General features: G+C 32.6%; 2 protein-coding genes across 5 annotated transcripts in view; one reads left to right on the forward strand and one right to left on the reverse strand.

Moving 5' to 3' along the window:
• Pgm2a (phosphoglucomutase 2) overlaps nt 1-27,606 on the reverse strand; it is a 64,897-nt gene that overhangs the window by 30,732 nt on the left and 6,559 nt on the right. The window lies entirely within an intron of this gene.
• LOC139092467 (uncharacterized) lies at nt 125-27,222 on the forward strand. 4 transcript variants are annotated; one of them, XM_070642871.1, is made up of 9 exons: nt 125-300; nt 495-608; nt 2,057-2,194; nt 10,938-11,077; nt 11,872-11,886; nt 22,194-22,278; nt 22,353-22,420; nt 24,476-24,659; nt 25,527-27,222. In XM_070642871.1, exons 1-9 carry the CDS (start codon nt 141-143, stop codon nt 25,943-25,945), a joined length of 1,323 nt encoding a protein of 440 aa, XP_070498972.1. In that variant the 5' UTR covers nt 125-140; the 3' UTR covers nt 25,946-27,222. The 4 variants fall into 4 exon arrangements, with proteins under 4 accessions (XP_070498972.1, XP_070498973.1, XP_070498971.1 ...); XM_070642870.1 differs by lacking the exons at nt 125-300; nt 495-608; nt 2,057-2,194 and adding exons at nt 6,447-6,968; nt 8,316-8,350; XM_070642872.1 differs by lacking the exons at nt 125-300; nt 495-608; nt 2,057-2,194 and adding an exon at nt 4,099-4,573.

The raw sequence follows: 27,606 nt of genomic DNA on the forward strand, positions 1-27,606 counted from the left end.
ATGCGTCTTAAACACCCATCACAATGCTAAATTTCTTAACCAGCATCTTTCCGATTTTACATACATGCAATCATTGATAAGAACAGGTCAGTATGGATTGATAAGTCAAAGCAAATGCTTCGATATTGCGGGAGCAAGCGATGAAATATAAAATTTTATTACTTCCATCGGTTTCAAGTGAAAAGTGTAAAGGTTGTGAGAATAGTAAAGATATTAATTGTTCATTATGGAATATACTTTTAGACATTTACCAAACATTTGTGGTTTATGGTTTCATTCCATTTCTGATTATCGCATTTTGGTATGTGAATTTCTTATATTATTGTTATAAAAATATTTTGATAACGCAAATACGGAAATACAAAGAAGTGTGCCAGGCTTGTGATTTGAAAATAAAATGTTGTGCCTTACTGTGCCTTATAATGTGAAAAATATTTATTAATTATGAAAAAATATCAAAATTTTTTTAATTGAATTTTTTCTTCTTCAAAACGGGCGAGGGACATGGGATCTACTCGACCATTATCATCAGTTTTTTCCGATGGCTCCATCATTTGTTGTGTCTGCAATTCTGACATTAATTTTAGAGCTAATAAGGAGCACATTCAGTAAGTTCAATGTCATGACTTTATTTACTTTATTTATAATGTTTAGAGGTTCTAATAGAATATGTAAATTGTGGACTTTATTACGATTTATTGTTATGGAAGTGCGTCTTACGCAAAATGTACATAGAACAACAAATTCAATGAATATTTTTGGAAGCAATCGTTTTGTAGATTATTTGAATAACTGGCAGTGTCTGGTTTTAAATTGGAAATTTGCGTTCCTATACTAATTTTTGAATAAACAGGTTTTCGATTTTGATGGTGAAATAGAGCTTAATAAGGCTTATTAAAGATATTTGAGTATTTGGCGTCAGTCACACATACTTGCATCACATCTAGTCATGAGTCATTGCTTGCTACGAACTCGTCTCATCACTGTTAATCAACTTAATAATGTCATGTTTGAAAGGCTCAGCCTTTTAAGCTAGAAGCAATGCGATTGATAAGCTATTAATTCTATTATACCCAAATTGCTATATCCAAACTTTAACCCTTAAATTGTACCATACCCTTTAGACCAGTGGTGGGCAACCTATGTGAGCACTAGTGAGCCGGAATTTTTTTTTGGAAATACCATGAGTCTCATGCCGTGTTTGGTTTCGGTCATAACTTACCACTCAGGTGTCCCGTGAGAATAAAAGGTTACCCAGCACTGCAACATTAGTTTACAGTAAAATCTGAATCAATTGCAAGCTCTGCATATTAGAAGGACAAAAAGTATGTCATAAGTCCTGATATATTCTACAATTTACATAGTTATAATTCGTGTGTGCAAGACTCTATCAAGACAATCATATAGATACTAGCATACCCTTGTGTATATGTCTAACAATAGAGCAACATTATGTGCCAAAGATCTCAAAATTTCACCCAAAAATCGAATTGAGTTTCGTAAGTAGAACGCCGAAATAGAAAATAGCGTCGAAAATTAAGCATGACCTGGGATTGAACCCAATATATTTAGCACATAAGGCCAACGCTCTATCATTTAGGCCACTGATATCACTTCACTAAGTACTTTACTACATCACTTAATAGAAATCTGAAAAGCATTCCCAGACACTTACAAAATATTATGAGAAATCACGTGTCAATCAGGTCACATAAATATACTTATAATACAGTAATCGGATACTTATCATCTTAGTCATGGAATTTGAGCAATTTTCCTTATCAACAAATGATGCTCACAAAAACTATTCAAATGTGTTACTTTGAACCTCTAAACACATATCTAGAATGTTACTTCCATCTGATAATAAATAATAATAGTAATAATAATCACGTTGATTTTTTTCTACACCGTGAGAGACACGTACAGTGAGAATCATCAAAATTATGTTTGCAATGCAAAATATCAAGACGTGTCTCTCATCATTCAATTCAATTTATTGTTTTAAATAAAAATTGTTCACTTTTTTCCTCTCTTTCTTCCTTCTCTCTCGCAGTTTTAAAGCACTTAAAAATTCTTGATGACGATACGAAGCTGGTTAAATTGAAAAAGAATTTCTTCCTTAGCATCTATGATATTCTCTATAATATCTTTGTTATTCCTATGTGGAGATCATTATGGGGACACCCAGAAGGTAAATTTAAATTACATTTTACTATCATCTATCCTGACATAACAAAGAATAATTGCATAAGAGTAAATTGAATGGGAAACGTGACTGCATACACATCATGTTTATGTTTATGAAATTATTAACTGGGTTATTGACTCAATTTTGCGTCTGAATTTTCAGATCTTTAATGAAATATGTAAAGTTATGATTGTTATGCATTATATTACCCGAATAGTACAACTCAGTTGCTTGACTTCCTTACTTCGTTGGCCATACAGATCAACTGTGATAAATGGTCTCTCATAGTTGGCGTCTGAAGTTTTTTCGAACGCTGGTTGTCCTTTATCAATTATCAATTCCAAAGTCTACACTGTCTCTATCAACAGCCTTTTTCCAAAAGTTCTGTGGTCGCTCTCGAGTTTTTTTGCAATCTACAAATCCAGCACTAGGCTCACGTTGCTCTGATATGGTACCAGATCTAAACCGAATCCGATATTAAGTCAGGATCACGTTGACTTGGGACTAGATTTTTGATCGATTAACCAATTTGTGCTATTCGGGTTAGTCTATCCTAATAACATCAGATACTTCAAAATAGAAATATGACTCTTTTGCTAATTACAAGCACTTAGTTGTGTCTGTGTCAACTTTCTTAAGATAATGTATTTTGTCATGTCAAAATGTTGAAGAGTTAATGCATATTAAAGCATATATTTTATGAATTTTTATAATATTTATGTTTGGATAGACCAAAGTTGGCAGGACTTCTCGAGTCCATTTGGAGGTGCCTTTTTGGACTTTTTAAGTGGACTTTTGAATCCTTAAAATTGTGCGCTTTGACTCTACTTTTTTGAAATCCAGATCAAATGGAGGCGCCTCCACATTAGAGTTCTGTCAACTTAGGTTTAGTAAACTCATTTATGTAAATTATCTTATGCGATAACGAGCTTAATATATATCAATTCATATTTCACCATATTTCATAATTCAGAAGTTTATTAAACTACTTTTATAAAAAATCCCGGACGGTCAAGCGTTGTCACAAGGATTAGGAGTTCTGAATCCAATTTCTGAAATGTATTCCAATTTCCAAAAGAATTTGGAACCTAATTAATCGTTTAATAACTCGAATGATGCAGAAATGTTTCATAAGACTAGATGCAATGAAAAAAAAAGTGGCTTCAAAGTTCATCACACTTATGGTGGTCAGTAATTGGCATTTGGGTTATTTGCGTCTTAAATCCGTGTAATCCCCGTAAGCAATTGGTTGGAAACATTAGGTCTTAAAATATGATATAATATATCATTTGATATATTACTAGACACTCCTAACCTGAATCGCAGTTTTATGAGTCATAGAAACACGGATTTTCTGTAAACGACCCCAAATAGAAACAACGCAAATGGAAATTTTTTAATCAGAACAGCAGAATTGTAAATTTGGTAGATAAGTAAAGGTAAACATCCTCGTAAATATCTCACGCAAATTTAATTTTAAACTAGCTAAATGACGTCAAAAAGTTTTTTGACTTCCAGTTTCGCTCTTATCACAAAACGTGCTCTTTTTCAAGGCGAAGATCATTTTAATTTAGATCAAATCGCATATTTTCTAATTCCGCAGACTTTAAGTTCAAGATAAATAATTATCAAAACAAAGCTGCATCTGCAGTCATGAGAATAGTCAATTGAATGACAGCGTACACGTGGATGGAAACAGGAAGCATTTAATTGTATTTCAAAGAAACTTCTTGAACTAAGATGATTCCTATTATCTTTTATAAATACCTACATGCAATAATTTAAGATCTTGATCATAAAAATATTTACTCAAAACAGAACAGAGATAAAGTCAGTGTAAAAATAAATCACATGATGATTTATGACAATTTATCTTATATAATTTTGCATACTTGGGAGATGGAAAAATGATTATTCCTGTTCAGTCTTTGTGAAATCTCCAGATGCAAAAGATTATCGCGTATTAAAAAAAAATGGTGAAGAAAATTTATCAAGAATTAACGACGAAGCATGAAGAGAAGGAGAAACGGAAGAAAAGATTTTTAAATTTTTTAGACTGCTGTATATCCTTATTCATTGTATCGCCATTAGTTGTAGGCTTTTGGAAGGGTCTATGGAATAATATTAATTATTATCATGAAGTCTATAATATCTTTCCAATTTGGGAATCTCTCATCATATGCTATATATTATCATCATCTATTTACTATGCACGAGATCATCTTGAAAGTTTCATCATCACAGGAAATGATAATAAAGTCAAATCGATTTACTTGAAGGGTCTAAGACGGACAATCATTTATCGTATTTATCACTATATTTTTGCATTTTCGAGTATCATGATATGGAGATGTATATGGGAAATAATTCCAATATATGCGGGTGAGTCTATTCATCTTTTATCATCGTCAAGGTTAGGGAACATAAATAATATACATAAAAGTATGTAGAGAGTGTGAGAACACACAGCGTTAACATGATTACATTATGAATAGATAAAAAAAAATATGGAATATATTTACATACAAATAACTTTTAATCAATATCATCATCATCATCATCACCTAACGTTGTCATCATGTTTAATTTATTAATGTTGATATAAATTTGTGCGATTCGTTAGACACTTTAAGCTAACAAAAAAATAAATAATATTGATGGATGACATTTGAAATAAGGTGAATAAAATTATTATGGAAGTGCTATTACACCGACCAGCACAGTCGATTATCATAAGTCAGTTACTTACTCACTTACTTTGGTGGCCGTACAGATCAACTGTGTTTCAGGTTTGGCTGCAAGCCAAAATCAGTTAATCAGATCAAAACCTGTACCTGGACGTGATTTTTGATTGATTAACTGGATTTGGATCTATTTGTGGGACAATTTTAAGTATTGGTCTAGGTGCTATGTCAAATGTATCGAAGGCATTGGACATCGTAAAGGACTGTTCAGTCATAGTCAGTGGTGGACAACCAGATTTGTGACACGACACCACATAGCATCTAACTTAATTACTTACTTCGCTGGTCGTACAGTTCAGTTGTGATCCATGACCTCGAAGGAGTGTTGTTAAATCTGGCCCTATCGTCTGGCTTCAGTCTAAATCCGAGTGGTGGACATCCAGTTTTGTTCCACGACTTAGCACCTAAGCCCTATTATTTTGAACTTTTCCTACACCTGAGAATTTTCGTGGCACACCAGTTGCCTACCACAGGTCTAAATAAAAGCACAACTGACAATTTTTGAAAATGTATAGTAAACATTTGACATGATATAGTATCCCGAGTAGCACAATGTAGTCACTAAAGCAAAGCATAATTGCGTAGTCCACTTGAGGGTAAGACATGAAAGTGTCTTGACGACATCATAATGATTGTTTTTGGTCAGCGCCTTCCGAGAATCAATTTAAATTATATTGTAACATGGCTAATGGGTCTGTTATGGAGTCAATCATCCATACAAAAGAAAAACATTTTTGTTAAATTGTCTGGGTTTCTGAGCGTAGCTTGAATTTTTAAAAAAAAAAGGGAGGGGGATCTCTGACCTCATCCTTCCCGATTATCCCTGATCCCAACATCAACAAATCCTAGCTCCGCCCCATTAACAAGGCTGTAACCCACTTTCGTGAAGGAAATTAAGCACTTAATATCTCTCAATGATTTTTAAAAGATTTTTCCTAACAAAGATTCTAAAAGTGCAAATTTTTTCACCTTTAGAAAGTAAACATTCACATTCATGTGCATCAAACATCCAGCAATCATGAGAATATGTCCATAAAATTTGCAACAAGTGATAATTTATCCCCATGTCCATTTCATACTACTAAATCAACTCTCTATGATGCATAACTCATACACATTTTTTTCATTAAAAACATTCTTTTTTTGTGCTACGCCATAACCACAAGCACGTCCATTTATGATATATAAATAGACAAAAAATGTTATATTGTATTGAGTTAGGCAATGATGTTGATTGTGTTGGACATTATTTGTCAAATATCCTTATTGATTGACTTTCGCTCTCTGTCCGTATTTTTTACACTTCACAGTGTTAATCCTCTTTAGTCGTCATTAAGCTGTCGAGTGATGCAGATAGCAGGATTAAACGGAAGTTCGGAATAAAATTGTTTGAATTTTTTTATAAATTTTCTTATTTTATGGAAGTGCTTTTGTGAAAAAATTGGACAAATTCAGCTATTAATTGTCCTAAAATAAAAAGTGTTTTGTGAATCATTTCCAGACGTGATTATCATGTCGGATTGAAATTTTGTTTGATAATTCTGAAAAAAGTCAAAAAAACTCAAAGGACATCCACCGTCAGTAAAAAAGAGTATCAAAATAAATAACCATAAATATAATTTGTGATGTCACAAAATGTCAACGACGGCATGCTCTGATGGACCATTTGATACCCACATTTTATATAAAACTCTACACATCCACGCACCAGCAAATCATTCAAGATGGACAAAAAGGTTCCTCAACCTCAGTGATTCGTTAATATCATTATTTATTGTTGCACCTTTAGTAATTGCATATTGGCGTGGTACGTGGGGTTGTATGGATGAATATCCTCACATTTATCCAGCAACAAATTGTTTTATATTTGGTATGGCTATTCATTGTTGTTGCTGTATATTGAGAGAACTGTTGCATCCAAAATGTGATATGATGAAAAAGTTGTCAAAGTTTTCCACAATTGGAACTGTTCATGTATTTTTCATGAAGAAAGCTTATACATATTTGTTTAGTATTGGATGCATTATGCATTGGTAAGACATAACATCTATAATCCATTAAGAATTTACTTGTTGAAAAGTTTTGAAGCTTTGAATACTTCTTCATGACTTTTTTTTCTCAGATGAAATTTCTTAAGGAACAAGAAGTCATAAAAACTTTTATTTTTAACCAGAATAAATCTTACCGTCGGAAGAATCCTCAAGGGAATTTATAACAAATGATTTTATGAAATTTCAAATTCTGTATCCAATTTTGGCTCCATACGTAAAAAAAATTTATTTAAAAATATGCACCCTTTTATTCGATGGAATTAGAATTTGGCTTCATAAATAAAATGTGCCTGAGAGCATTATTCCTATAAAAAAATCACCCACGTGTTGCTTGGCATTGTATTATATTTTCATGGATGTTATAACAAATAAGAAGCATATTTTATGTCTGATAAACATGAAAGAATATAAATAAATCTGTAAAGATTCCTTTTACGTCAATGAGAGCCGTTAAGGTCTTTAGAAAATTATGGAAATGTCTATGGATATCCTAACCCGATCAGCATAAGCTTTTCATAGCAATCAGATGGCGATCATATGGCATATGGCGTCCAATTGACAATTTTTATGTGGCTGCCACTTGACTGTCACGAATTACATTCACATTGGGGGTCAAAACCAGAATCCAATGTGAAGATGCTTGCACTGGAGTCCGGACTCCACTTTTTTGAGTCCTGACTCATTTTCTGTGCCTTTTGGGACCATTGCAATTTGTTAGGGTTATTCGTCAATTTATCCACATTTACTCGTATTTCCTTGCATTCCTAACCCAAGCAGGTAAAGAGCATGTTTTGAAAGGAACGTAAGCTAAGATCAAAACTCAAGAACATGTCCATCTAGGTGTTCAAGCTCACGAGAGCGTGAAATTTGTCTGTTAGGGTAATATAGACTGTCCTGCTTGGTTTTAAAAAGTATTATGCCTTTTTCTATTTCGTATCGATTATGTCTGAAGCATATATAATCAGCCTATCTTAAATATTACAGTCTAGGCATTATTAATATTCATAATTCCGAGAAGGACCTCCAGTAAAAAATATTGATCACAATATTTACAGCATGAATTTTTGTCTGCTTTTTCCTTTCTTTAGGCACTTCAATAAAACCGATTAAATTTCCGATACAGATATAGCCTTGATAAATTTTTCCAGGATATAAATTTCATGAGAATTCCTCAAAGCTTCAATGTTGTTTCAAAATTTATTCATTCATATCATTTTTAATAATTTCAATACATTATCATTATTTACCATAAATTATCTCATGCATCAAAATTTATGCACAATTTGTTATTCTTTCATCGCATGCACATTTTTCATAATGAAAAAAAAGGAGAGGTGGATGGGCAGTTGCAACAAATTTGTTAGGTAATTTATCACATATTATTCATTTTTGTACAGTTTTAATAGTCCATAAATTTGCACTATTTAATGTAAGCAGCCCGAGTGACACAAATGAGGAAGGCATTACCATGGAACTTTTAAGGTTCCGCTAAAGCTCTGTAACTAATACTAAATGGAAACAACTTTTATGAATGCTAATGAGACACGTAAGGCTCCAAATAAAGGCGCTAACCCTAACATTCAAGGAACATGCTTTCATATTATAGAAGGACCATTATGGTACCTAAAAGCGGTCTCTTTGTATGTTAGGGTAAATTAAGCAACCATTTGGACGTCACACGGAACAGCTTCCATTTGGTGTTAATCAGAACTCGGAATTTTTAATGGAAAAGTCGACTCAAATCGAATTGACTCCCTGTTTGTCTCCATAAAAATGAAAGTCAACTTTGGACTGAGCCTTAAAAGCTCCATAGCCGAGCCATCTCCATTTGTGCTGCTCGGAGAAAAAGGAGGAAGTAACTAAGTAATATTCATAAGTTACATATTAGCGTGCTAGAATTATATAGAATGTGTACATTCATAAATATTTAAATATTTGATGCAAAATTTCTATATTTAGAGGTAAAGTTTCAAGAAGAAACTCGAGACTTTTGTAGACATGCTATTTTATTATGTTTTAAAGGTGTGCTCACTCATGTCAATATAAAAAGCTATAAAAAGCAATTTACAATTTTTTTGACATTTTTAGAGGCTTTAAACTTTGTAATTGTTTCATGAGCATGCAATTGGCTATCTGATGGCTATGCCAATTGAACTCACAGCTAGCACTTGCCATTTGTGTCTCAATTGGGTACATTGAGTCAGAATCTCCATTTGCTTAAGATATCCAGAGCGATGCATATGTAGAATGTTCCTTCAAAGTTCCAAACGGAAGGAGCATCCACTTAACAGCCTTGTGCCTATAGCACAAAGACGGTTTCCATTAAAATGTTGATAAATGAGCTTTGACAAAGCTTCTTCCAAGCTTCTTCATTTGTGTGACTCGGGTGTCTTTTATCAATGACCTTAAGTAGTTGTCAACTTTGTAAGCTATGCAAAAACAGCTCACAACAGCAAAAAACTCCAGAACAGACAACAATAAAAAATTAAGCTCTGGCATTCAAACGTTTAATTGAATGAAAATCGAGTTAATTGCTTAGAAAAAAACGGAATAAGTTGTTACGACGGCGATAGGAAAAATACGATATACATAATAAGAAGATTAGAATGAGCTATAAATGTGAGAGACAGACAAATTGTGATCGTAAAAACCTCAAGATTAAATATAGAGACGAATGGGGAAGAGAAAATTGTTGTTTTTTTATCGTATTTTATTTACATTGTTGATCAACAAGTGGTTTTGTTGATTTAGTTTAGATATTTTTTATTTTTTTGCGGGTTGACATGGCGTGAACTGTCTGCGATAGAACTGGAAATTGTTTGATATTGAAGAAGTTCAAAGTTGACATAAAGTTTATATGAGGAAAGTTGACTAGAATCGACTTTTTGTACAAAATTCGGTGAACTTTGAGTCAACGTCGAGCTTTAGTTCTAGTTGGAAGTATCTCGAGTGACAGAAATGAAGAAGGCTCCAATACAGAGCGTTTAGGGCCCCACCAAAGCTGTTTTACTAACTCCAAATGGAAACAACCTCCATATTGCTTTTGGGGTGTACTGGGTCAATAATTTATATGGGTCAAAACCATTTTGCTTGGGTTTTTATATTGGGCAAAACCGTTTTGCTGAGATTTTCCGAATTGAGTCCTTGGTGAAGCCTTCATCGCTCGATTTTCACTATTTGAGTCGCTCGACTTTCCGGACGGACGATTTTCCAGTGGAATATCCCCATGGCGGAAAATTGTTCCCTTCTTTGCTCGAGCTCCGTTTTGACTTTCTGAACCATAATACTATGAAAAGCTTTCTGAACTATATGTGACAAAACCGTTTTGCTTGGAATTTAATATGGGTTTTTATCTACTTTTTGAGCTCAGTTTTGACTTTCAAATCATATTTATATGGGGCCTTCTTCATTTGCGTCGTTCAAATATGTAGACCTTGAATTGATAATGGAGACATCAAATACCAAAAATACTTCGTATTTTAATCCAAAATGTATAATCCCAAAACCATCTCAAACCCAGTTTTGTTACAAAAATCTAAAAAACTCATTATAACGCTGTGAAATTTAATTTAATTATTCATTAAAAAAGCTATCACGTCAATCTTTACAAAGACAACCATCAACCCATTAAGCGTTCTATAAAAAAATCACCCCTAGCCAATTTTTCTCCTTCTTCGAAGTCCATTCGAAGCATTTTCATCACACAATTAAGAGAGCAATCACCTTAAAGAACTTTATTTAACTTCTCACCCACTCAAGAATGTTTATAATCCGCAATATAAAGAAGTATAGCTGTCTATAGTAGAATAGTGATAGGTTAATTCCCATTATAACATTCAACAAATATCACTCGTTCTGTTTGTCCATTCCATTCTTATGCTCAAATATTTATTGACATTGTCATTGCTAAGAAAAATTTATCATTATGACTCTATATTTTCTTCTTTTTAGGTCCCGAAGCTGAACCAGCTGTTTTATTATCTCTTGTTTGCTTCATTCCTCTTGTAATGATGCGATCTGTGAGGAACTTAGTCGCACCACCAGTATTGATCATAACAGACTCAAAGGAATTTGCTTTCAATTTCCCTACGGTATGTAGACACGTTATTGATTATTTTTTTGTATTGACGCATTTTTCTGGAAAGGATGAGGAGAAGATATGACAAAATGTGCATATCTATTGAGAAGTCATGTCGTCATTTTGACGTTTAGTCTTCTGGACTGAGCAGTGATGGCTGCTTTTGGTGGCGGAAACTGAAATTTTCTGCTGTGTGTCACTCTAGATTATCTGCTATTGTGTCCTTTAAAATGCTGTTGATCTTGAAATGTTGTTAACTAGTGGCAGCCACTTAGGGATGTATTCTGGTGGGATGAGGGCTGCTTGGGTTTCAAAACCGTACCCTTCATTTAAAAAAAATCCTTAATTTGCTAAGGTTTTTCAAGAAAAGTCGCCAACAACCCTCCTTACCCTCTAAATTTTAAGTATACCCTAAGTATACTGCCGGTTCATCGTTGTGGTTTCTAAGTATATCGTCGACTCGTCACTATGGTGTCAAAATTGGACTTGGACAGTGGAGAGTGTCAATAGTTTTCGATGGAGTGTGAAAAGTCCTAAAGATGTATCCTAACAAGCAAATCATCCATTTTTAGGTAGTATAGTGGAATTTGTGTACCATGAAAGCATGCTCTTTGCCAGTTAGGTGTCAAGATTAGCAAATTTATTGTTTATAATCCTTATCAGTTTTCCTCAGTCTAAGAAAAATGCGTCATACAAAAATTCAAACGACATTCATCTTGCCTTACTTTATTTATTTAATCATTTTATGTATTTTTTTTTCTCTGCATTCATCTTTCTCTTTACATTCCCTTGTTCCTCATCATTTAGCGATATCGTATTGATGTGAGTATATAGACATTTTTTTATATTGAGACATTTTTCTGTATAGTACAAATATTATTGTTTGTAGAGGCAAAGAACTCAGTTCTGTTGATAATATTGCAATCTTCTTTTTATATGATAAATTGGAAATTTCCTTCTTTGCCATAAAATATTTTCGATACTTTTTATCCACAAAACCAAAAGCATGAATAAATTGAATTCCTAAGCGGTTTACCAATCAAAGTGTCGGAAGGAAAGCCTCAATATTAATTTTTTATGAGGATTTTTATAGAATAAAGCTGACGATAATCCTTTAAGAAGTTAATTACGTATTTAAATTAGATAAAAATATTATAATTGAATCGTTTTGTTATCTTTGCCTTAATATTAATTTTAATGAGAATTTTGGATTAAAATTGCTAAAAATAATTTGAGCCTTGGAGCCGATACTGAAATTGCTTGTTGTTGAGAAATGATTTTATACTTTCGCTGTCAATTTAGAGTGTAATAAGGAGAGGAAATTCAATATTCCTTGGTAGTATCCCTAACAGGCAAAAAGACACATTTTAGGTACTGAAGTGACCTTTTTGTGCTATGAAATCATTCCTTTTGCCTGCCATACTTAGTAAAACTAACAGATTAATTGCCATTATTTAAAAAGCTCAAATCTTTTCATAAAGCATCCCACACTGCACAGGAAATATGAAAGAAATATTTGATCATTGTTGAACTGTGTGGGTTGAGGTGTTGAATGGTGTGTAGGTTTAGCTCAAATTTGCGAATCGTTTTGATATCTTGTATCCATAATGCATTCATGTGATTCACATATATCATACACAAACATCTATCAAGGTATCAATACTCAAATGAAAAGCGCAACACCTTGATATCATTTCTGATATTCATTCATTGTTAGCAAAGGTTGTCAAGTAAAGTCGCATCAATTTTAATGATCAATACAGTGTCTAGAAATCTTTAGAGCAAAATAATGGTTTAAATTGGGATTCTGCTAAGCAATTCAAACAACCTGGATTTCTTAGAGGTAAAAGCATATGATCTTACATCGAAAAATGTAGGTTTGATCCCCGTTCGAGACAAGTTGTTGGGAAAGGATTATTTGTTCTTAAGGTTCGGGAAAGAACTGTAGGCCTGAATAGAACTCGAAGTCGATATGTTTGAAGTCGACTCGACTTGACTCAAATGAAGTCGACTTCGAGTAGACTCGACTAGACTTCGAGCTCTGGCCTGAATCTCTAATGTTGTGGATGCGCGCAGGTCTACAGTTTTTGGCTGCAACATATTTACTTGAACTGTTTGTTCAAGGCTGCAAAAATCATTAGAAACTATATTAATTAAATCCTTGTCATCTAATGATCATCAACACGTAGCAATAAATTACATCCTACGCCCCTTAAAAGCCTGTTGAATGCGATAATAAAAGTAACATAAAATTTATCTCAAGCTGACGTGAATTTTAATGTCTATTTTTATGCAGATCTCTAATTATCATCATCGTCATCGTCTCATTTATTTTGCAAGACATTATTTTAATAAAAGCCTCCCCTTTTTCATTGAAAAGAGCACAAACCGAAAAGAAGCCTAAAAAATATTGATCGAATTTTTAAAGTTGCGCTTTCTCAAATAAAGGAAGTCTAAAAATACAAAAAAAAGGAAGTTCAGCACGTGTTTAAAGCATTTTATGCATCATAAAGAAAAAACGAGAATTTGATTAGCATGCAGTTGCATGCACTATGAGAATTTGTAATCGATAAAGCAGCAAGGGTAATACAGATGGGAAGGCAAGACCTTGCCTCGACTCGTTGATATGTAAATTTTGATAATGAAGCGCACATGATTTTTGCTTAGTAGCAAGTTTCATTGTTTGAACAAGAAAATTTATTTAGAATCATAAAAAAGTTCCATCTGCTCTTTGCATAAGTGAGCAAAGAGTTGTAAAAAATATAGACACTGTGAGATCTTTGGAGAAAAGTTGAATAAAATTTTATATTCGTAATACAGTTGAAAAATAGTACGAGAAAGTAAAGAGCGGATGTGGATATGGTTAGAATATTTTAAGCCAGGACGAGTTTTGGATGTTCGTATTATCAAATTTTCTCTGTTTAAAGGGGAGTTTTCGTAGCTTTTCTTTTAAAGGAAATAAATCCTGAACAGCTCAAGGTTTTAGCTAGGTTATCACTTCGTTGCCTTATTAACAATAACATGTAAAGTTGCTCTAATGGCGTCGTGTTGACTGATTTCGATGGCTGATTTATTATCTTTTTCAACTAAAGCATGCTTTACGTATAGCATTAACGCTCAATTTAAGAGATTATCAATGCTTAAACTTTATTCCCTTAAAATTAAGTGCTTCACATTGCGGTCTGAAGTGTGTCTGGAAATGCTTCACTCTACACTAATCCAGAGAATGATGTCCACTTTAGTCGACTGAGTCAGTTGATTCTAAATTCAAGTTTTACGAATAATATGCAATAATAGGCTTTGAATCGACTCCATGATTAATAACGGATGATTGAAATTCTTAGGACAACCGTCCAACGTTCCACAAACTATTGTCTATTTATAGGATTTGTTTAAAAATTCCGAGTGGACAAAATTGTGTTATAACTAGTTGATGACAAGTTAATCCGCAAGGCTATAGTCCAGTTGATGACTAGTCATGACGTATTTTTGTCGACTCGAGAATGCTGCAAACTAAGCTTACATCCAAAATCACAATGGACTACATCTCACTTAATAAAATCAAAACGAACAGAATGTTACGTTATGCAGATTGTATGAAAATGTTGAAAAATATCTTTAATGCCAAATAATCCAAAATGAAAACTTGTTGATGAGCTTACGTCTCGAATGAAAGCTTTCTCTGTATATTTTAAAGAAGATTAATTTTTTTATAATGAAAATATTTTTACAAAATATTCTGCAAATTTGAAATTTCATATCAGATTTATTTTATTAAGAGTATATTATACTTGAATCTTGCAAATTGAAAGAATATGGAATTTAAAAAAATATCCATCGAAATTCTATCTTACCATGGAAATTCTTTTAGAATCTTCTTTATAATTTCTAGATGCTTTTGGAAATATTCACTTTTTATTCATTTTAAGAAGAAAATATTCACGAATATTCTTTATAAAAGTGTACAATTGGAGCCATTGACACACTGAAAAACGCTGTCTATCTGCACACCGTGTGACTTTCGGGTCAGTTTCTACTGTTGAGCATGTAGGCTGCTGTAGAGTTTTAATCAGAGCTCGAAGTGTATTCGAATTTTGTATGGAAAAGACAGTTCAAGTCGACTCGTCTCCCTCAATTTCAGTCTGAATCACTTTAATTTATCTCCGAAAGCACGTGTGCCACATTGAAATGTCCAAGCCAAAGTGACTCTTGCTTTAGGTCAGATTTGATGAAATCCGACCTCATGCTAAAGTCAAGTCAACCTAAGATCAGATTTTAGGAAAAACAAGGACGATTTCTATGATATGTCCTTTCCAGGATCAACACGTCAGTTCAATTTAGTCTACTTCACCCAAATGGAAAAATCAGGGCCAAATGTTAGTTACTTTTTTTTTTTGTTTATCCTCTCAAATAACACTTGCTTTCCCGACTAGTTTTAACGTATTTTTGTCCACTATGGTCAAATTACTTTCTATTTCTTTAAGACTTTAGCTAGATTCTAAAACTTTTAGCTTAACAAATCTTAACAATTATGGATACTAAGCCTGCAAAAGGACATTATTAATAATGAACCCTATAGAAATTTCTCCAAAGATACAAAATCCTGCAACCTCGGCTGCTACTGACTTTTCAATGCATTTCCTTACAATTTTTCCCTCAACTCCCCTGTCAAAAAAGAACAAAGATTAAGTTCAAGCCTTACAGTTTATCTTCTCTTTGTTCCTTCCTTTTCTCCAAAAAAATAATATTTTCTTCACTGCTACTCTTTTGATTCAAAATCAACCAACACCACCCAATCATGTCTTCCGCAAAAAATTTCTCTTTTATATTTTCACTACAAGCCAACTCTTTCTTTGTTCCTTACGTCACACAGTCTCAATTGCTCGCTTTTCCTTCTTCTCTTTCCATTTTTGCACAAAATAATTTTTCAAGCTCTATAAATGCTTTTTAGTTTGCTATTTGAGCTTTCAAAACCCACACACCAGACGCGAATTCTCGAGACTGCTTAATAAAGCTTCATTGAGCTGAACTTTCTATCTATTCTGCCCGAAAGTTTACTTTTTTTAGTTCAAGTTCAGCTCGAAAACTTTTTTTTTGTTTGGTGTAGTTTTGTTTCGTGTTTATTTGTTTGCAGTTTAAAGCTTTGACTGCAGTCGCTATGACACATGTCACGTGAAAGCATATCGCGCGCACATTCAATACAGAAAAGAAAAGAATTGGACTATAAAGTATATTGTGAAGGGAACATAATGTCATAAATGAAATGTGCTTGTACTGTGTGTACATTCAAAGTGCTCAATTACCCCAACTATGCTGTTCTACGTTCATATATGATAGATAATACACAAGCAATATTGAAACTGTGATTACCTTTTTTTTTATAAAGTGAATAAAAGATTTTCTCTCATTTTTTCAGTATTGGATTATCACTCAGTGCATATCAACCCAAATTTGATAAGAATTTTAGTTTATATTGCAAATATTATTGAACTATTCAGTATAGATTGTAGTTGTTCTTATCAATAGTGACTTAATTGTATAGTTCATCGTGATAAATAAGTCAAAATATTAAGAAAAGCATTCCAATAAGTAGTATTGCTGATAAGATAATAATGTGATGTCATGTCCAAAGGTTTTTCAAATTAAATTCAGTGTCAGATTTAATTGTACCATTAAAAGTGTAAAGAAAGTCATTAATTATTGAAAAAAACTTAATTCTAGCCAGTAAATGCAGCTGAAACGTATCAAAAAGTTATATCAAAACATATCACTGTGCACAGAATATATTGTGGATATTTTATTCACTTATTGTAATCACATCAAAAATTAGTGAATAGAAAAACAAAGTTGTAAGGTTGTTATAGTGTCTATTTGTGGCGCATTTTGTCGTAATTGGTTCAAGGTCATTTGGGGAAATGGGGAAATCCTAGAAAGTTTTAAAATCGATTATAATCGCGTTGTTGTGATCATGTTCAGCGATGAAGTTAAAAAACCCAAAAGTCGGAATTGAACACATTCTTTGGGTCTTTTCACTTACGTATCATTAAGTCGGAGTAATCAGAGGAAGGGCTGAGATTAATTTAGATTTTGGTACGAAGGGATGAGGGTCGTTAGAAGCGGTCAAATGTCGACAATTGGCGTTACATAATAAATGAATGACCCCTCTGATCCTGTTCAGGAATGAAGTTAATTGAGTTGGCATTGTACATGTCCTTTACACGTTTCTAATCTTGTTGATTACATTTTAACAATTCCAACAGATTCCGCAAACAAATTACAATATTACGAGCCACAACATTATCTATTACAAAGGACAGAACCCAAAAAATTGACCAAAACATTAACATATTAAATTTATAGCCCACCTGATCCGCAATTCTCCCATTAATAATCATCATAAAAAGAATCTCGGCAGAATGCGCCAAAAATAATATAATTTACATATTTGCGAAACACCGGATTAAGGCACACAAATATAGATATAGACATAAATGCATTTAGACATACAAACACACAAATATATCAATAGTGTGAGATGACTCGACCGCATCTCTCTCTCTGTGATAATAAATATTTTTTTGATAATGTCCGAAATACATGAAAAGATATTTTAGACCAGCATACATTTAAATTTTTTATGCTCTCAGCTTTTATGCTTAACTCTACATTTGTATTGTTATGATACAATGTAAGCATTTTGTAGTGAGAGAATAGAACTTTTAAAGGCATACATAGTCATGTACACATACTTTTTCATGAATAAAAGCTCTTTAATCAGAACATTAAAGAAGAAGAAGGAATGCTTTTTTGGGAAGTTTGTATTATGGGGAGATTAGAGCGCATTTAAGGAGTTTTAGAGTTTTTGGTTAGATAGTCTTTAAGGTATGGATTGAGAAGGGTCATTTTGGAAGTTTTCGCATAATTTTTTGAAAATATCTTAGGATTTAAAGGAGCCAAGTTCCTCAATTTAATATTCTGTATCATTAATAAAGTCATTGATCCAAGCTTTAATTCCAAATAGTACAAGTCGATTAACCGATCCAGATTCTGTCAATAGGTCAGTGTTACTCTAGTATGGTACCGAATTTGGTTAAATCAGAGTATCACAAATCTGGGGCCGAATGGCTGATCGATTAACAAAGTTGTGCTTTGTGGTCTTCTATAGGGTCTTGCTAATAGGGCGATCATAGCAAAGAACGTGCTCTCAAGAGCAGAATAAGCTAAAAACAACGCTTATGAGCATGCTCAACTAGTATATTTGAAGTGAGCAAGCCCTCAACATCATACTCTTTACCTGTTAGGGTATTTGACAAAAATCGGTCGAAAAAGTCATTGACTTCCTTTTAACTAGCTATCAAATATCAGACACGATAGTAAAAATTGTGACTGAAAATTCTTCAAATCATTTCCCTGACCATGCCTAGTTACAACGTATTTATATCCACTTGTAAAACAGTCAGATTCCCAACACTGCACACTGCCAATTTACGCACTAACATTACATGGGAATTTTGCTAAGAAAATGTACACAACTGAACATCACAAATGTGAATCAGAAAAATACAAAAAAATTATTAATATTATTACGTGAATATATGTGAAATAAAAAGTACACACAAAATTTATGATATCATTAAAGTGATAACAGTCTATAACTGAATTTACTCGTGATCGGTATACAGAGGAATAAAAGATAAAAGGAGATTAAGTGTAACGACTTATTGCCAAATATAATCATCATAATTGCCTAGAAAAATGATGATAATGTTAAAAGTTGTGCATTAAAGAATTAATGATAAAGAAAGTTGTTGATTGTATAATTAGTGGATTTAAGGAAGGGATTAATTTTTGGTTCATAAGTGCTACTCGATTTGCAAAAACTGTCAGTTCTATAAGTTAAAGTTTCAGTTGAAAAGCTGTGAAATTTTAAATTAAATTCAGTGAATATCTTCAAATTTAATTCAAAAAAGGAACCGAATTCAATTCCGAAACTCTATTTATTCAGTGAATCAATCATCATTTCGAGGAATCAATTTTCTTTACAAAATTAAATTTAAATTCATAAAAGATTTACGACAATTTAAAATATGAATAAGCATAAATCAACGTACAATACATAAAGTTTTATGAGATATAATAAAAGTTTTATGACTGATAGTACAATAATCTCCAAAAAAAAGACATTAATCGGTGCTGCTTTAAGGATCACATTGTTCAAAATATGGTGCTGAAATTGGAAATTTCATAAAAAATTGCTCAAATTTTGAATTAAATCGATATGCAAATAATTCTTTAAATTCACAGACTTAAGTACCTATATAGCTTGTAATTTTCAAAAATACAAGCTTTTTGCTATAAATCTCATCGTTTAAGGATTAAAAGTGTAATAAATTTAAATTGAACAGAATTTAGTGCTGTTTTGGATTTAATTGGAATTAAAAATTAAGCAATAAATTTTAAATCAAAAAGTCTGAATAACTTCTGCTTAGTGCATAGCTAAAATCACGTGTTTCTGTGGCAATAAAGCGAAAGGAAATGTCCTTGTAATAGATAGAAAATCCTGTGATATTGAGAAAAGTGAATAAAGATAATTTAATAAATGATGAGCATCAAAATGTCGCGGAGAAGGTGCTAGCATGAAAATTCGATCAATTTGAGAATGAAAGCGTGGACATTGACGAATAAGAAATCATTTATAGCCTAAACTAACTAAATAAAAACGTGTGCTTTAATCTAAACATATCAAAATATATTAAATCTAATTAATCTAATAATAATAAAATTAAATTAAATTAATCTCAAATATGCGCGGAAGTACAGCAGGTTTAGCGGATGGAACAGATCCATATTATACAAAGATGACATATCATAGTGCATTTTTACAAATTCTTGATACATTTTTTGCATCATTTGTTATTGGACCACTTGTTGTGACATACTGGAGAGGGACATGGAATTTATCAGATAAATTTTTACTTCCAAATGATAAGCTGCACAGTTCATTTGCTAGTTTAGTAATAGGAATTATAGGACATCTGGTTTTTACAACATTTCAAGGATTCTTTAGGAATTTATTTGATCCAAATGAGCATAGGCTGACATTTTATATAGGCTCAAGACTTTATACAAGTATTTTTGCTATCATATGTGTTAACACGTGGAGGGGTGGTTGGCAAGTAAAGCTATTTAACAAACCCTAAAGTCCAATTCAATTTTGATCTAAAAAAATCTTTTCTAATTTAGTTGATTGATAAGTATACGGCACGAGACATGTGGACTGTATTGTCGATAACGGTTTTTGCAATAATTGCACTAATGGCTCTAAAGGCATTAAGAAATGTAACTGCACCCCCGTTTGTTATTGTAACAGATCATTCAAAAGAATATTTTGATATTCCTACAATGTACAAAAAGTCGGTAAGTGAAAAATTACAGACACCAACTTCCTGACATTGACATTGTATGAACCTTTTTGTAGCTGTAATAAATCTTTCATGCACATCCTTCGCACAAAGTTAAAAACTTGAGGTTTTTATGTGAAAATGAGTTTTTAATTAATTCAAGAGCAAACTTCTCGTGCATGTAAAATGAAAGCACCTCACGCTATATACACGAGGAAATTTATGCTCTATATATAGCCTCTTATGCTATTCTTATAATCAAACATGTGCTTAGTATGTACACACATCAAATTCTGTCATCTTAATATACTTTAATGTGTATATGTACAATAATGCTTTGCTTCCTCTGTTTGGCTATTTACTGTGGGTGGTCAATTGATTGAAAAAATGCATGAGTCACGTGAATTAATGTTTTGACTTTATTATCTTATTAATGATAATGATTAGTCCACCTTAGCTCATGTATTGGATTTACTTTCCCACGACTGAGATTGCTCTATGTGCAGAGCCATTGTGTTTGAAATCATAAATTCAGTGTGTTCCAAAATTGAATGAACAAGATTTTTACTAATCAGTTTATAAGGGCTTTCGATTCCGAGACTTCCCTAACTCGGTTTTGAGATTTGTCGAAGAATTTCATTGAAATCTTTGTCTTTGTCCTGGTCACTAAACTACGTATCAAAACTACATCGTTAGTCGAAAAGTTGATCATCAATTAATCACTTAGAAAACTCATTAACTTATTCATTACGGAATATGATCTATTTTCAAAAATGAACTCTGATTTCTCTGAATTTCCATTGATTAAATGACATTCGCTCTGAACGTATGCAGATTCTAGCAATTGGAACATATCCCAGTCTCATCTACCTATCAACAAACTAGCTATAGAATTTCAAACATATTCAAAATGTAAGTCGCATCCAAAGCTTATGCACCGACTTTTAGGCCTATGCGTGACTCCTTAAATGACAAATTTTTAAGTCTGTAACAGACACATGTTGTCTCTGTCGCTTAAAAAGACAAACAATTCATTTAAGGAAGCTGTTGACAGACACTGTATTACATAGCAAATTATAAGGCCAGTTTCATGCGACATCTGAAGGAAGCTATATATCACAATTGATCTGTATAGCTAGCAAAGTAGCGAATTTGCAAAAAATAACAATAACAGGGTCACTTCCGTATAATGTTTATTAAGAATATAATTTTTTGATGAATTGCATCTAGTGGAGTATTAAAGGTGGGAGTTGACGTTCGAAGGTTTATGCTCTTTTATGCATTACAGCATCTTATTTCTTTACACCCTAACAATATCAGATTTTTGCAAATATAACTTAAAACTCATAACTGCTCGCCCACCTACAGTAAATCTAGTCATTGATAAGCAAATCTATACACATTGAAAGAGTTGTGTTATTTACAGAGTTTGTAGAAATTATTATTAAATTAACGTAAACTAAACTTCCAGTCTGAACAATTTACATTCCAGCAAAAAAAAAATTTCCTATTTCGATACAACAAGCAATTTAATTTAAATTAAATTTTAATGAAATAAACTCAAATTGAATATAAATAAAATGAAAAACGGCTGATAAAAAGGCAAAGAGCAATTTATCAAAACTGATTTTTTGCGATTACTATACAATAGAAGAATGAATAAGTTTAATTTAAAGTACATTTGCCTTTATCACGTTCTCCTTTATTTTTTGACTTATTTTTTCACAGGGAACACGAGAGCCCGGCTTATACATTTTTGATTGCTTATTTTCTGTTCTTGTCATCGGATCACTTGTCGTGTTTGTATGGCGAGGTAAGCATAAAAATAAATTTCAACATGAACTCATATTAAAGCTCATATTTTGTTGCAATCTTCCATAATAATAGGATTATGGGTGCTGTTAGATTTAAAGCTTTTTCCTGAGGATGCAACGGTATCGGCGTGGGCATCACTTGTGAGTATAATTGAATGAAAAAGAAATCTCTGAAATATCAGCCACTTTATTTGAGCTCGTTGTGAATGTGAATTAGGCTGGTCTATTGCCGCATGAAATTCTTTTGAATTCTTATTTTTGTTGAGCGAATAGCTTGAAAGGAGCTTCATTTGATATTCAAGAAACTTAAAGCTTCGAATATTCGTCGCAAAAAATATTAAATGGCAACGTTTAAGTAAAAATTGTTCATTAATAATTCAATTTATTACAGCAGAATTTTTGAAGCGACTAAAAAGTTGTTTTTGAAGAATTTTTTCATGTCCACTGGCAAATTAATGCTTACAGCAGTGGTGGGCAACCTTTAGGGTGCCACGGCACACCTTGCTGGTTAACCACGACTGAAACTGCACATTAAAGCTGTCGATAGTAATAGTATTAAACCCGAAGCTAGTAATAGAGCCTGTTTCAGGTACCAACTGAGGGTGGGGGCATGGATCATACTTGATCTGTACAGCCTGCGAAGTAAGTTAGTAAGAAACCCCAAACGGCATGCTATCCATGTTATTTCCAATAAAATCTGCCTTCTTACTTGTGTACCACATTGTACAAGTTCCTCAGCACTGCCTTACAAAAATTCCTTGAATTTCACAGCTGGAAATTTTAAACAAGATGAAGTGCACACTTCTTTTAAGTGTAATGAAGTACTGTTTCTAGCACTTGATGTAATGAACTCAAAGTTGACGGCTGAGATTAAAATTGAGAGTACACGACACATGTTCACACAAGACTCTTTACAACCTTATTTATATAATATAATTCAAGAGCTTTACACAACATCTATCAAAAGAGTTCATCTATGCCTGAAAGGTTAATGTGCAATTATGTAAATTGAACAATAGAAAGGATGCTCATGTGTTCTGTTTTATGAAAGTATTTATAGCTTTACATCCGATTGGCACATATTGAAATGTTGCTAACATAGCGACAAAAAGGGAACTTACTAAGATCCAAGTTGCTGCCAATTGACAAAGTTGGTAGTTTTCAACAAGTGGCTGCAAAATGGTTCTAAGTAGTTCTTGTCACGGTGATGGAAAACATTTGCAATATGTGCTGATCGGGACATTTATAAAGGCAAAATTTAACCTAATTCTTAATCTGTACACTGTGCCAAATTTTATTTAATTTTTCTATGGTCGACTAATGACTCAATTTATGGAAAGTACCGAAAAAAATGTCATTAGTCCACCGTAGGTCTAATTTTCAACTAGACATTATGTCAAGTTGTCTGTCGATAAGAATATATTCCTTTAAATTGGACCCGAATGGATTTTCTTGTTTAAAGTAAACCTAAAAACTAAGAAATTTTAGTTTTCGTAGAAGAATGACCATAATCCTTGATGAACACAAACAGACTCATATACATATCATAAAGTTGTTAAAAAAAGAATCTGATGTTTTAAAAATGTGTGCACATGTAAAAATATACATAGACGTACAATTGTCAGCTGGATACCTAATCACAATACGACAAATGCTTTTTTAGCTACAATTTTAAGCATTTCCAATCTGAAATGCCATTCAACTCAATTTCAAAAACATACAAAATTTAATGTCTTTAATGTCTACACATCAAAAGAAATCTTTGCTCTTAAAAAATGTCATTGCCAAAATAAGAAAAATTCTTGTTAATTACCTCAAGCTTTGTCATCAAAGGCAAGTACCTTTTCAATCAACATGAGTACATTGACGGAAGAATCAAAAGAAGACTTTTTTGTCTGTAAAGTGTGTAGAAGCATTAACTTATTTAGTACTTACAGTATATGCTTGAAAAACATATGCCATTAATCTAATTTTTTATTAATTCAAATTTGAATACGCTTATGTGTGAATCAGAAAGCATTGATAACAAGGAGATGGAGAGGCGTGTATGTACGTAGATATATAAAGAATTACATGACGAGCTGTATTCAAATGATGGATGATGATTTTTTTCGAGATTCTTGCGCTTTTCGTGTTTTTTTACTGATCGTAAAATTGTATTTTTTTACTCTTTTTTTTCCACAAACGTCACTCTAGATTATTGGATATGCCATCGTTGGAATAACATTTTCAATGCAACCCATAATGAAATGGGCTTGCGAGAAACTTGAAGGATTCTGGAGAATTATTATTGCTGATATTTTCCTTTTTGTGAGTTTCATTGGTACCGTTAATGTATGGAGAGGAATTTGGGCGTTATTGGATATTTACTTCCTTCCTGGTAGGTCTAATGTCTTTTTTGTGAAATATTTTCTATATATTAATATGTTGAGGTATTCTTAAAGATGCTCACTTTTGGGTATTTGATAAAGATACATATGTAGCTACACATTTGATAACTATGTGCTTGAATGCTTTAAAGAGGGAAATTTTTTAGATAATTTCTAGTAAAAGAATCACTTTTGGGGATGTTTTGAGATTTAATCAAAGTTAGAGCCTTTTACAAATATTTTTGATCAAACATAGAGTGTTACACAGCTTCTTTGAACCAGTTGCATATGTATACAGCAAATAGAGTATGTCCTGCATGTTACCAAATAAGCAGTCATTCTGGACTCTATTAATCTACATAGATCCCTTAAAATCCATTTTCAAAAGTAAAATGCACCCGAGTGACACAATGCGACATACTTTATTTTTCACCGTAAAAATGAGTTGAAGTCAGCTGTCACGAAGCCGTCAAGACCACTTCTTAGATGGTCTGAATGCAACGTGAATTATGAATTTTGTCGCATGATCTTAATGCTCCTTATATAAGCAGGTGAAAGGATAGATCAGTGTTAGGCAACCTTTCAATTTTCTTGGTCGAAAGTCTTGAAAGAAACATGGCATTTACAACATTTTTAGGACACACTAGTGTATTGTGCTACAAAGGTTGTCCAACACTGGGATGGATCATATGAAAATTGAAAATTGACTGGATAGTGTTTGACTGGGTTCTTTGACTGATTGATTCTTGAATTAGATTAAAAAATTAGTCAAGAGCATCCTTATTTTGAGTTCAAATGCGTTTCCACCTCCTGTTTACTATTCATAAAACTTAGAGCATTTTACTTAAAATTCAATTTTTTTCTATCATTTCTAACAGAAAACAAGCTTCTAAGCGACTGGCTAACACATGGTGTATCATTAGTACTTCTGATTCTCCTAAACTGTTCAAACTCAGTTCTCGTACGTGGAGTGTACATCGATGCCGAAGAACCAGCAGGACAGTGCGTTATATTTCCAGTTTATTACATTCGTTTATTCTTCCAAAAGGAGAGAACGAAAAAGCAAAAGCGCCTTAATGAGACAACCGATAGAATTGATCACAATAATACAGTGCTCTTAATAGAAAAGCCTCAAATGAATCATTCCTTATGTGACAGTGATATGAAAGTAAAGACAACAAAAGTTGTCAACATCCCCGATGATGTAAAGTTAACAAGTAACGAATTTAGTAATGATAGTGATACGTTAAATGAGAACAGTAATGATGAGCATAGAATTTTATGCGATGATGAATGATCAATTAATTCAAATGTCTGAATGTTTATTTTTTTTTCAATGAACGGAACCTTTTTTAGAATAATTTAATGATTGTACGAATTATCCGTAAGTCTCTACTCAAATAAAATTATCTTCTTAATTCTTAATTGCTTCCTCTGAATACTTAGGGAAATTTTTTTCATTTTTTTTCATTTCTTATTCTGTGTTTTATGCGATATGCTTTTATATAATCGTAACTTTTATTAATTAATTGTATCATGAAAAATTACATTTAAGGGCTTTTGAGTTTGAAATTGCGGAAAGAATTATGCGTAACTTCAGATTGAAGCGTATGAGAATGAAATTTATAGTTTATTAATAATTTATAAGAGGATCTTAAAGAGTGCTCGAAATAAGAATAGAAAATATAAGAAGATTTTAGATGTATAGCATCAATTTTCTTTAATGGGAATCTCTTGAATGATTAACTTGGAACCGGAAGGCACACGATGAAGAAATGAGCAAAAATCCGGCTCGGGCCGACTTGATTCTGACTGAAGGTCGGATTTCATTGAATCTGGTCTGGCTCCAGAGTCTTGCCTGTCTAGGGTTGGATTTTCAGTCATTTATATGCCGTGTTCTTACCGGATGGAAACAAAAATATTTTATGGAACTTTTATGGCTTTCGGTAATCATGCAACCCTAAAAATAGCGTTTTTAGACATCCAACTCCTCGCTGTAACGCTTTGCAATAAAATCATGAACTTTGTAACAAAATTTTAAACTTCAATCCTCCCTAAGCGTTGTGTAATTTTGAAACGGTTCCTTATAGTCTTTATAGAATAATAGAATCTTTTGTCCATTTAATCCAAATTTGGGATCTTATTGGCATCTCTGAGATTTTATTTTATTAAATAACAAAATAGAAAGAGTTGGTCATGAGCCAAGACCTCAAGACGTTTGGCTGCACCTTATTGATCGTCCAGTTTTTCACGAACCCTCCAAAAACGAATAGTATTGACCTCCTACCTCCCTATAACTGTTGCTAATTTTGTTCAGAAAATCAAAAGTTTCAATATGAACCATAACAAAGCTCAGACATGAAAACTTTACTTACTTTCTTGTTAACTTAGCTGGCCGAACAGATCATTTGTGATCCATGACCTCCCATAGATGTCGTCCAAAATTAACTCTTTTGCTGGCTATCCCTTGCCAATTCCAAACTTTAATCTCATAAATATTTAAATTAAAATATTCAATAATTCAAGTAGTTTAGAGTTTGTTGTACCTAAATGTGGGGTGATTTCGGTTCTCAAGAAGCTTAGTATACTAATATAAATATTCCATCTGAGAGACTTTTGACCCACCAACCCTTTTCTGACCCACTTCCCTTAAATTCTCATTACTCATTCTATATCCGCATAATTCTTTCAACAGTCCCAAACCTCATTAGCTGCTGCTTAGAGATTTTGAACAAAGTAAAAATGCCTGATAACTGTTCAACGCAACCATTAAATAGATAATAAATATTATAGAGTGTTTAAAACATTAAGATTATATTTTTCATAAAAAAAATACTTGTAGCTTCCCATTTCCTACATCTACAAATTCTATATACTCTGTTCATAGTAGACGTTTATTATAATTGTAAATTTTTGATTTTATCATCATAAAAAAATGCCATTTTTGTAAATAATTAT

The sequence above is a fragment of the Chironomus tepperi genome, unplaced genomic scaffold (assembly GCF_022539635.2).
Source record: "Chironomus tepperi strain 1889 unplaced genomic scaffold, CSIRO-AGI_Ctep_v1 contig_301, whole genome shotgun sequence".
NCBI classification, from domain to species: Eukaryota; Metazoa; Arthropoda; class Insecta; order Diptera; family Chironomidae; genus Chironomus; species Chironomus tepperi.

Bases quoted from the DNA above. Each gene is read 5' to 3' on its own strand.
- LOC139092467 (XM_070642870.1), top strand. From the start codon at position 6,571: ATGTCAACGACGGCATGCTCTGATGGACCATTTGATACCCACATTTTA. The intron at 8,351-10,937 runs GTAATTTATCAC...TCTTCTTTTTAG, and splicing joins AGTTGCAACAAATTTGTTAG to GTCCCGAAGCTGAACCAGCT. The intron at 22,421-24,475 runs GTGAGTATAATT...ACGTCACTCTAG, and splicing joins TATCGGCGTGGGCATCACTT to ATTATTGGATATGCCATCGT.